The sequence below is a fragment of the Stegostoma tigrinum genome, chromosome 7 (genome assembly GCF_030684315.1).
Source record: "Stegostoma tigrinum isolate sSteTig4 chromosome 7, sSteTig4.hap1, whole genome shotgun sequence".
NCBI classification, from domain to species: Eukaryota; Metazoa; Chordata; class Chondrichthyes; order Orectolobiformes; family Stegostomatidae; genus Stegostoma; species Stegostoma tigrinum.
In genome coordinates, this window is record NC_081360.1 from 60,854,057 (window position 1) to 60,866,409 (window position 12,353).

Consider the following 12,353-nt stretch of genomic DNA (forward strand, 5'->3'; position numbering starts at 1 on the left):
AAGGGAGAGTAAAAATTGCCTCATTTATTTGGTACACCCATCTTGACTCACTAAATGTCCTGAATTAAAACTGCTGTGGAAATCAGGTTGGCTTTATTGTTAACTTGATACAAACTAGTCCTAATATATAAAATACCAATAAAGGATTTTTTTTAACCAAGAATAATTTTGATGACTTACCCATCCCCAGATTGCTGTTCTTTTCTCGTCAATGAACCCCATTTCGATGAATTTTCTGCAGAAGTAAAATAATGCTCAGTTTCATCAAGCAGATAAGCTAATATTACAAAATTTTCTTCAACATCAAAATGATAAGCAGTTTAAACTTATTGAAAGCTTACAAGAAATTATGACACTTAAAGCAGAATCATAATGCATAATATTATTAACTTGGATTAATTGTTCACCTTGTTGCCCTGATTTGATCATCCACTTCATAAGTTCCCAGCCTTCGATATATTGCATGCATTATTTTGTCACCTTGATAAGCACTTCCCCTTCCATCAAAACTGGCAACAATAACTCTCTCTGTACTGGCAAGATAAGTTGCCCAGTCAATTGAGAAGCGGTCATCAACTTTTTGACTACCTGGTCCTCCATACCTGAAAGAAATGTCACAACAATAGTATGAACAAAGTTTCTGAAAATGCCCTTAGGTAATCAATTGTTCAAAATACTTTGCCAACATTAAATTTATTTAAAGCAACAAATCTGAGTTAATAATTGAAATGATTTTCTTGGTTTGATTATTAGCTGCATGTGGACTTTTAAGGGAATGTGTTTGCCAACTAAGGGTTTTAAATTCTTTTCAAAATTTCCAAGTCTTTAAATTAACATGATATCAGTAAATTATCTATAAATGGAGCAAATTAATGCTTGTATCCAACAATGCTACAAGACAGACTAGAAGAAGTTAGGACTCCACCACATTTGAATACAATATAATTTGCAATTGTAATGCACTGATAACACTGAAATTGCACAAACAATTTTAGTGGCCATGTTTCATTTAATGTCTCATTTGATAAATTAACAAAGAAGTCAACAGGGAGGGAAAGGTACAAGGCTTTCATGTGGGATCTAAAAGGAGCACTCATGTCCTTCATGTTCAAGAACAAAAGGGCATAAATTTGAAGTGGTCTGCAAAAGGGGCAAATACGATGTGAGAAACAGCCTTTCCATGCAGCATGTACTTGGGGTCAGAATGTGCTGTCTGGAAGAGTAGTAGAGGCAGATTCAACTAAAGCATTCAAGGAGTTAATGGATGATTATTTGGATACAAACAATACACAAGGTATGGTAAAAAGCAGGAGATTGGTGGTGGTAGGTAATTCAGAGAGCTGGGGCAGACATGATGGGCCAAATGGACCTCTTCTGCACTTTAAATTCTGTTGTATAAGGAAGAAAATACCTGGAGAGGTAACCATTAGTGTACCCTTGTTCAGGCCTCAAGTTAAACTAGCAGTTTGGGCTCTGATGACAACATAGAAACTCAATCTGTTTCTTTAAAGAGGATCTTGACAAGTTGTCCATAGGTGCCCAGTCAGGTAACAAAACATTAGTCATGTTCTCTGCTCCATTTGTACTCTCCCCCATCATCCTGAATGAGCAGTGGCATTAAAATCAAGGGCATGGAATCAGAATTTGTTTGTATTGGGTAATTAAGTTAAACTATATGTTTTATTATTAGAAAGAAATTCTTAGTTTATATGTGGTACAAACCTAAGCTTATATTCATGGGGCAACACTATTTTGGTAGTTCAAATGAAACATTAGGATAAATAGGAAGACAGGAATGCATTGTGCCAAATGTCGTAGCTTTCATCATTTTTTTAGGGAGGAGTAGACTTTGGAATTACACTTACACATCGATAAGCAGAGGATACTTATTTGATGCTTCAAAATTTGGTGGGAGTATCATCTGATATGAATAATCTGGAAAAAAACAGTATACTTAACACAATTGCCATTAACAAAGAACACTTTGGAATATGATAGATAAAATATTGTCACTTTTTATTTCTTACTCATCTCACTTTAAGCAAATATTGATGATGGATCAACCACTTCCCTGTAGGTACACATGGGCCATTTATTTGTAATTCTTATCAGTGCTCTCAACCTATACATTAAACATTAACCAGCTTTCAAACAGAATATTTCAGAAGTGTGTGCTATAGTTTCCTATCAAGCTGTTGTTTTCGGTGAATCAAGAACAAATACCATTTTTGCCACTTTCATTGTTTGCTGCATTTTACCCTTGAATTAATTTACTTTTGTAAGTCTTCTGTAATCATAAGAAACAATTCAAATAACAGACTTCAAATGAATAAAGTAACAAGCATGTAGCATTTTACAGTGTTTAATATTTGCTTATTAAAGTGAATACTCTGTGTTGTACACTAATGTAATTGTTCATTTTAAAAGCTCAAGAAATCATTATGAGTGATGTATACGATTCACGATACAGACAATGCAGTGGATTTTTCCCATATTTTGACGAAGTGATGTCAGGAAGCTTCAAGGAGGATTCCTGGCTACAGCAAACTTTGCTCATGCAGTCCTCCACCACTCACCTTACTGATTAAGGAACCCTTCTTTTTGTGGATCTATAACATCGAGCGTATATCTATTGTAAATAGTGCATTCCTGTAGGCTACTCTTGCCAGTTAAAGGTTAATAAAGATTTGCTTGCTGCCGGGATATTAAGAATCCTATTTAAAATCATTTTTGTACAGTATGCATGCGTAAATTGCCTGATTATCTCTCCTTAACTTTTTCTGCTCAATGCCACAGGACTAACCCTGGTCAACTCCCTAGACTGAGACTAGACAATATCTTTGACTGAGAATGGCTGCACCCCCTGACTGATCACAGTTTCTCCTTCACTCAACAAAGGTCTGTTTCCCTTTTAAACTTTCAGACATGACCAAATGGTTGACACATACTCAGTGTGCTTGCTGTGAAAGCTACTGGCAAATGCTGTACAGAATTTGCCGTAAAGAAACACTGCCTTGACTGTTCAATGGTGGTAATAATAACAAGCTGCCTGTCTTTCAGTCTGCATGAAGAAGCAAGGCAAGGCAGAGATCCTGTGCACGCTCAAGTAAGTTCAAAGTAATTGTGCTGAGAAAGCATGCTGGGAGCCCTGAGATGCAGTCTGTTCAGATGAACAAGATAAGTGTGTGTCCCTGCCAAAACAGTGACCTGGCAGAAGTCTTGCAATGTAAGGTGTTAGTGAACTCCAAAGTGCAGGAGCTAAGTCCTGAATTGTCTCCTGAATTAGTCCAAGACTGGTCACGATGATCTGGTTTCTGGCTTTTGCCAACTCTGTGCTCAGAGGTTAGAGGTGGTTGCTGCAAATGGACCATGCCAGGAGATATTGGTGAAGGAAGGTGAATGGAAAGGACTGGAAAAGCAATTGGCCAGCCTTAAGTATCAGGCAAGATGAGAATTAATGCTGTCTAATTTCTCACCCGTAACTAAGAGAATCTGGAACTACACAGAAATGAGGCAAGATTAGCTAAAACAACATGCAAATACATGAAAACAATACCCTTGCCATTTATTTATCAGATAATCTTTTATCTAGCTGTTGAAACCTCAAGGAGAAATTCACATTCTTCTTGCGCTACGTTAGGACATTCACTTTTACACACTTGCTGTATTCTCCTAAATTTCTTGCCATTACTGATGCTGCTTAAAGGGCTGGGAAAATTCCACTGAAAGCTGTAGTTTAAAGAGGAATTAGAAGGGGAGGGATCATGAGATATCCACATGAGAAACTTGTTAGCAGCCCACCACAAATTTTCCACTAATTTTCATTGCGTGTGAAAATGTTCAGGAGTGTTTCACAGCAGTTATAATGAGGAAACACAAGGGCATATGAAATGATCTGCTACAAGGACAGTGGCTGAATATATCCACCAATTTTGCTGGTGAAGGTGACAACAGGTTGTTTTTAGACATTTTTAAAAAGCTTTTCAAAGACTTGCATACAAAGAGAGGACTTCAGAGAGCAGGCAGCCTTTGCTTTGTAACAATGACTGACTTTCTGTTTGGGGCGTTACCCTTTTGCCACATGACACTCGGGCTATAGTCCCAATTCGGGTCTGGAGTTACCTGTTTCCAACTCTAATTGGCTGCTTCCCACTGAATGGCCAATTAATTTCTGATCTTCATCCCATATTTCACTGAAAACCCAAAATGTATCTCATAGATTTCCCTTAAAGCACTGCCGGTGCATCATGTCACCAAATCACTCTCAGATTGGATGGCATTTGCCTACATTTACAGTCTAAATGGGTTCGGGGAAGGCACAGAAATCACACGCTCCAAAAAGAGACCATTTAACAACTGACCCTTGGCAGTTAATGGCATTATCATCACTGAATCGCCTGCCATCAATATCCTGAGATCAACTTTGACCAGAAATTGAACTGGGCTCGCCATACAAATACAGTGGCTACAGAAGCAAGTCATGTATTGCAGTTTCTCCACTGTCGCTGGGTCAAAATCCTGGAATTTCCTCTCTAAGGGCATCGTGGGTCTACCTACAGCATGTGGACTGCAGTGGTCCAAGAAGATGGTTCTCCACCACCTTCTCAAGGGCAAATAGGGATGGGCTGGCCCAGTCAGCAACGCCCACATCCCAAAAGCAAATAAACAAAAAAAATGCTAATCAGGGACATTGTGAAGGTTAGTGGCACAAGGGGACCTTGGGAAACAAATTTACAACTGATTAAGATTAGCAGTGCCTGATTAATTAGGTCATAAAAAATGCTACAAAGTACAGCAAAAGTAAAACCTAATCTTTTATCACATCATAAAAACGCATGTGTCAAGGGTGATTTTTCCTTTTACTTAAAAGCTTTTCAAGCTGCATAATGAAAGATGAATATGAATTGATACGTTAGATGTGCTAGTAAATGACTCTGCTTCAATTGCCCCTACTATGTGACATTCTGTTGCTACATGTTAACATGAAATAAAGTTAAAATCTACCTATGTTCTCAGATTATAAATTTGAGAAAATGACTTGACAAACATAAAAATTTGTTGACAGGAAAACATTTTATAGTGCATTGAAACTGTTTTTAAACATGATAGCCATTCGTTAATTAAGCTTCCAAATCCAGAATTTATGCACAGGAGATGTTGATGCTCAGAATATTATTAATGAAATTCCTACAATCAAGAAACTTCGCAAAATTTACTCTGATGGCAGGATCTCAGAGATATTTAAGATGTAAAATAGAAAATAGATGACAGGTTAGACAGAGGATCTCGATCGGCGCAGAATTGGAGGGCCGAAGGGCCTGTTTCTGTGCTGTAATTTTCTTTGTTCTTTGTTCTAAATGTAGAGGTGTACTGGGCATTATGATAACACTTAAGACATATCAATACTATGCTCAGAGATAGTAAGAACTGCAGATGCTGCAGTCAGAGATAACAAATGTGGAGCTAGAGGAACACAGCAGGCCAAGCAGCATCAGAGGACCAGGAAAGTTGATGGTTCGGGTTGGGATCCTTCTTTAGAAATGGAGCGGGGGGAGGGCGAAGGTAGCTCTGAAATAAATAGAGAGAAGAGGTCGGGCTGGGGAAGGTAGATGGGATGCTGATCTGTGAGTGCAGACAGGCAGTGACGGGGATTGGTCAGTGAGGTGGGAGGAGTGGATAGGTGGGAGTGAAGATGGACAGGTTGTGTCAGGTCAAGAAGGTGGGGATGAGAGGGAGAGTTGGTCATGGGATGAAGCCAGAGGTGGGGAGATTTTGAAACTGGTAAAATCCACATTTAGGCCATTGGGCTGTAGGGTCATTGTGACACTGGAGGAGACCCAGGAAGGACATCTCACCACATGAGATGGGTGTGGGAGTGGGAGAGAGAGTTGAAATGATTCATCACTGGAAGGTATTTTCGTTCATCACAAGCAGAGTGCATGTGCTCTACAGAGCAGTCTCCAAGCCTCTGCTTGGTCTCACCGATGTACAGGAGGCCACATCGGGATCAGCAGATGCAACAGACCACATTGACAAATGTGCAAGTGAAGGCAGATAGGGGTGGGAGGGGGGGAATATATCTTTAGTTGTGAGGTCTATATGCATAGAACATAGAACATAGAACATTACAGCACAGTACAGGCCCTTCGGCCCTCGATGTTGTGCCGACCTGTCATACCGATCTTAAGCCCATCTAACCTACACTATTCCATGTACGTCCATATGCTTGTCCAATGACGACTTAAATGTACCTAAAGTTGGCGAATCCACTACCGTTGCAGGCAAAGCGTTCCATTCCCTTACTACTACTCTGAGTAAAGAACTACTCTCTGAGTATCCTTTGCAAATTACATTTTATATGTACTTCCTTGTTCTTGATACTTATGTGACAGAGAGCAGACCCACCTGAGCTATTCATAATTTTGAAAACTTCTATCAAATATCCTCATGGCCTTACCCTTTCCAAGAGAACTACTCCTTACTTCTCCGATTTATGCTCTTAGCTGAAAATTCTCATCCCTGGAACTATTTTTGTAAATCTCTTCTGCATTCTCTCTAATCCATTAACATTCTTCCTAAAGTGTGGCACCTAAAAATACCCCAGGCTGAGATTGAACTGGCTTCTAAGTTAGATTTATCCCATTTAATGTCATGGGAGTGCCACACATGAAAGCAGGACTTGGTTTCCACAGGACCAGTCAGTGGTCACTTCTACCAATATCATATGAATAAGGAACTAAACCCAGGTGACCCTTCAAGCCTGTTCTGCCATTGAATATACTCATGACTGATCTTATTTTAACTTTAACTCTGCATTCCTGCATACCCCCAATACTCCATCACCCACTTGGTAATCAAGAATCTATCAACCTCTGCCTTAAAATACTCAAAGGATTTGCATCCACTGCCTTTGAAGGAAGGGAATTCCAAAATCTCTCAATCCTCAGAGAAATATTTTTTCCTCATATCTGTTTTAAATGGACAGACTCAGTATTTTTAAAATATATCCCCGAGTTCCAGATTCTCCCACAAGAAGAAATGTCCTTTCCAAATCCCTCAGGATCTTGCATGTTTCAATTATGTCACCTTTGACTCTTCTTCACCAGAGAACAAAGACCGAGTGTGCCTAGCCTTTCCTCATAAAGCAATCCACGCTTTCCAGGTACTAGTCCAGCAAAGCATCTCTCAACAGTGTCTGATACATTGGCATCCAAAAGTACAGTTCCCTAGATGGAGTCTCACCAATGCAGGTGGTGGAAAATTATATGTTCAATCTGGAGGTTAGTGGGTTAATACGTGAGGACAAGGGGGATTCTGTCTTTGTTTTTGTTGCGGGGAAGGGATGTGAGGGCGGAGGTGAGGGAATCACAAGAGATGCAGTCAATTGCATTTTTGACCACCAAAGGGAGGAAGTTGCAGTCCTTGAAATAGGAGGACATCTGGGATGTTCGGGAGTGGAATGCCTCATCCTGGGAGCAGATGCAGCAGAGGCAGAGGAACTGGAAGTATGGGATTGCATTCTTGCAGAAGGATGGATGAGAAGAGGTGTAGTCTACGTAGCTGTGGGAGTCGATGGGCTTGAAACAGATTTCAGTTTTGAGGCGATCACCAGAGATGGAGATGGAGAGGTCCAGGAAGGAGTAAGTGGTATCAGAGATGGTCCAGGTGAACTTCAGGTTGGAGTGAAAGGTATTAGTAACGTTGATGAACTCTTCAAGCTCCTTGTGGGGGCATGAGGCAGGCCAATATGGTCATCAATGTAGCAGAGGAAGACAGTTGGGGGATAGTGCCACTGTAGCAAAGGAAGAAGGACTGTTCCACAGCTCCTACGAAGAGGCAGGCATAGCTTGGATCCATGCTGGTTCCCATGGTCACCTTCTTAGCCTGTAGGAAGTGGGAGGAGTTAAAGGAGAACTTGTTAAGGGCAAGGACAAGTTTGGTTAAGCGGATGAGGGTGTCAGTGGAGGGGGACTGGTTGGACCTGAGGGAGAGGAAGAAGGGGAAGGCTTTGAGGCCATCCGCGTGAGGATTACAAGTATATAGGGACTGGATGTCCATAGTGAAGATGAGGTGTTTGGGAGTCACGTAATTGGAACTCTTGGAGGAGGTGGAGGGTGTGGGTGGTGTCAGGGATACAGGTGAGGAGTTTCTGCACTGAGGGGAGAAAACAGAGTCAAGGTAAGTGGAAGGATAGTAGGAACTGCAGATGCTGGAGAATTTGAGATAACAAGAGCTGGATGGATACAGCAGGCCAAGCAGCAACAGAGGAGCAGGAAAGCTGACGTTTCGGGCCGAGATCAAAGTGTCAGCTTTCCTGCTCCTCTGATACTGCTTGGCTTGCTGTATTCATCCAGCTCTTGTTACCTAAGGTAAGTGAAGGTAAGTTCAGTGGGGCAGGAACAGGCAGAGACAATGGGTCAGCCAGGACAGACAAAGACTAAAAGTTGACTGATTTTGCAGGTAATTGTATATTCCTTCATGCTAAAATTTAACAAAAAGCCTCTGGTGGTTTCAATTGTCCTCACCTCAGTTGTCTTCTGGAGACCAAATTTCACATTTCCTCTATGCTTTTCATTAAAACAATTTTGCAAATGACACTTAAATGTCCTCGCAACAATTTTAAGATTATCCACTTTTCCCAATTCTTCAAAGAAAGGATAGTGTTTCTTTTACCATCTAATTTTCAATCTAGAATGATAAAATGCTGAAATACCACAGAAACTCATGTAGCTCAAGCTGCCCATGCTGAATCTTTTTTCAAGTTGTTCAATATTCACATACTAATTTAGCAGTAACATTGCTTAGCTGCAAATGCTTCATACATTGGAAATGAAAATCATTGCCAGCACATGGCTGGATCTTAGAGAAACATTATATTGATAACATTGAAGAGTTTTGAAACAAAACATTTTCTACACAATAATTAAACCTACTTGTGCCATCTAGTTCTAAAAATTTGACAATCTTTGTTGGCATTTGTATATTCTGAAGATTCTCTTCCAATTCTTTGTTGTCTTCAAGAGTTTCTATCACTTGAAATAAAAAGAGAACCCTTTAGTTCCCCAGACAATATTCACCCTAACAGTCATCAAGCAAGGTTTAGTTAACAGCCAAAAGAAACTACAGTTCAGAAATTAATTACAATAACATATAATCTAGTTTGTCAAAACATAATGCAGATTCCATTATAAAGCATGTTTTTACATCACATGGCAGTAGAAGCAAGATTAGATGTAATAGAGACTGCCTTCTTTCTAAGTATTAATGCAACTGTTCTGTGATGCCATAGTGTGCACATTGTAATGTGAAATTTTCCACTGGTCAGTATGTTAAATTTTTGAATATGACTTTTCCCTGACTAACAGAAATCTAACTTTGCTGCAAACACTGTAATGAAGTACAGTGAGGCCACTCGAAAATGGACAGCAATGGGACACTGATGGAAAATTTAAATTCAAAAGTCAATATTTAAAAAATAAGGAAATTTGATCAATAATAGTCTCATGTTTGTAAGAAAAAATTTAGTAATCCTTCAGAGTATGGATATTAATCTGTGAGGCTGACACAATTGAAGCTAATAAGATACATTTGTTCACTTGAAATCTACACTTTTTATTGAATTCTTGTTGTAAAAGACGACATTTTAAAAAATTATTTTTGACATCTCCAGTGAGATATTTCCAAATACTAGCCACAACCCTGAAAGTGGGGTTGGAATATTATTTCTGCAGTGGAACCCATGCTAATCCTGGGTTGCTTCAGAGCGAAAGCTATTTCAGAGTAATCCAACACCAACCTGCACAGTTAGAAAGACTGTCACTATCAAGGCTACCGTAGGGCGGCAATCCTCCCAATGAGAGCTTGCCAGCCAATAAGTGGCCGACAGATTAGAATAGATTCCCCACAGTGTGGAAACAGGCCCTTCGGCCCAACAAGTCCACACTGCCTCTTGGAGCATCGCACCCAGACCCATCCCCCTATAACCCACACAGCCCTGAACACTACGGGCAATTTAGCATGGCCAAGCCACCTAGCCTGCACATCTTTGGGCTGTGGGAGGAAACCGGAGCACCCGGAGGAAACCCACGCAGACATGGGGAGAATGTGCCAACTCTGCACAGTTACCCGAGGCTAGAATCGAACCTGGGTTCCTGGCGCTGTGAGGCTGCAGTGCTAACCGCTGAGCCACCGTGCCGCCCTGATTGATAGATCTCCAGGGTTTCTGATGAAGCAATTACCTGCCAGGGTAACTGTGATGTCAGGTGATGATGGTTTTGTGCATGATCCAATCCCTTCCTCATACCAATTCCCTCTAACAAGCAGAACGTATGGGAAGAAGGATGTAACCCCATTACCCACCCACCTCACACGGCTGCAACAAAAATTGACAAGTTGCTGAACCGTTAACCTGGGTGAGAGTTTTTGGCTTGCTGCTGCATAAATACCAGCAGCCATGATGTGGAGGTGCCGGTGATGGACTGGGGCGGACACAGTCAGAAGTCACACCACACCAGGTTATAGTTCAAAAGCTTTATTTGAAATCACAAGCTTATGAAGCGCTGCTTCTGTGTAAGGTAATCCGACTACAAACAGGTGTTGTGTGACTTCTGACTTTAAATACTAACAGGTAGAGAATGAACTGTATGAGTGCAACCTTTAAGTAGCTCTTTAGAGGCCTCCCCATGGGCAGACTGCTTTCTGATTCATTCACTTTGAGCTTGGCTGTGGTGAGGAACCTCAACCTTCCACTCAATCAAATGCCCACCCTGATCCAACCTCTGAAATCACCTTGGGATGGTGACCATTAAATTCTGCTCATCGTTTCTGTGGCTTTTATGTTCAAGACAAAGCCAATTTAGCTTCATATTAGATGATCACTTATGCTTAACTCATTAAGTCAGCTCTGTGTATAAACAATGAAATTAGACATTTTAATTAAATGAAGAGTAGGGGCTCTGTCAGATAGTTAACACACACATTTTAAAATATGATCAATTCATATTAAGAGCTAGTAAAATAGTGATTACCTTTATCATTGGTCGCATTAACGAGTGTAAAGATAGGTAATCCAGGACCTGTGTAGAATATAGAGAAGACATGAAAGCCATCCCTCTACTTTATTTTCAAAAGTTACTTTCTATAGTTCACTTACCATAACAGGATAGCATGTAATATTTTCCATTTTTACTGAAGTATGCAGAATAATACTGACAGCGTTCTGCCATGAGTTCACAGGTAATACATTGAGGCTTCTGAGAACTTGTTCCAATTTTAATCCTATATATTAAAAAAAGTTGAAGGAAGTTTAGGAACCAGCAAAAAAAAGGAATTTAAGTTTATTTGAAGAATAGCTATGAATTCACTTATGACCTTTCAAAAATCTTCAGAAGTGTGAGAAATATCAGAGAATTCGTAATGGCCAGTACAGTTTCTATCTTTAAAAAAATGAGCAATATTAAACAGACAACTAACAATCAGTGGAACTAATATCTACTAAATCTAAGTATTGGATTAGATTAGGTTTATTGTCACTTTTTTTCTATTCATTTATGAGATGTGGGTGTTGCTGGCTGGCCAGCATTTCTTGCCCATCCCTAGTTACCCTGGAGAAGGTGGTGGTGAGCTGCCTTCCTGAGCTGCTGCAGTCCTCCTGCTGTGGGTCAACCCACAATGCTGTTAGGGAAGGATTTCCAGGATTTTGACCCAGCAACAGTGAAGGAACGGCGACATATTTCCAGTCAGGATGGTGAGTGACTTGGAGGTGATGGTGTTCCTGAATATCAACGTGTACTAGAATGCAGTGAAAAGTTCTCACCAGCTGATGATGACCATCTAAGGGCTCAACTCCTGATCTCCCTGGTATATCTCTCCTGGCATTGGAAAATCGGCTGAGCCATGGAATCTCGACCTGCTGTGACCTTGACCCACATGTCCACTGTTTTGGCCATGTCTGAGTCCTGGGTTGGGCTTGGTGGGGTCCTGGATCAGGGCACGTCATCCACCTCCAATGCCGCCTGCCTCTGCTGCCGCTGCTGTCAAGACCGAGCCCATCAAAAGTGATGGAAATGACAAAAAGATTGAAAAAAGGATTGGATGTGGCTGACTCCTTTGCACTGTGCCAGCTCCATGGTGCCCGGAAGCAGACAATCCCCAGGTTCAGGAGCTGACGGCTGTCTACCCTGCCACTAATATCTTGCTGTAAGCAAGACTGCAAAGATATTAAAAGATATCCAAAAAGAAGTTGAATAACAAGAGGATTAAGAAAGTAAATAGGAGCAGGAATAGGCTATTCAGTCCATCAGATCTGCCTCGCCATTCAACAAGATTATGACTAACCTGCCCTAGGCCTAAGC

General features: G+C 40.7%; 1 protein-coding gene across 4 annotated transcripts in view; it reads right to left on the bottom strand.

Annotated features, from left to right (window-relative positions):
* Positions 1-12,353, bottom strand: part of fap (fibroblast activation protein, alpha) — an 86,203-nt gene that overhangs the window by 21,856 nt on the left and 51,994 nt on the right. For all 4 annotated transcript variants that reach the window (XM_048535122.2, XM_048535119.2, XM_048535121.2 and 1 more), the window contains 6 exons: positions 11,153-11,277; positions 11,028-11,075; positions 8,934-9,032; positions 1,866-1,935; positions 408-602; positions 181-235 (listed from right to left, as the gene is read on the bottom strand). In XM_048535122.2, coding sequence (XP_048391079.1) covers positions 181-235; positions 408-602; positions 1,866-1,935; positions 8,934-9,032; positions 11,028-11,075; positions 11,153-11,277 — 592 coding nt within the window. The remainder of the gene's footprint in view (positions 1-180; positions 236-407; positions 603-1,865; positions 1,936-8,933; positions 9,033-11,027; positions 11,076-11,152; positions 11,278-12,353) is intronic.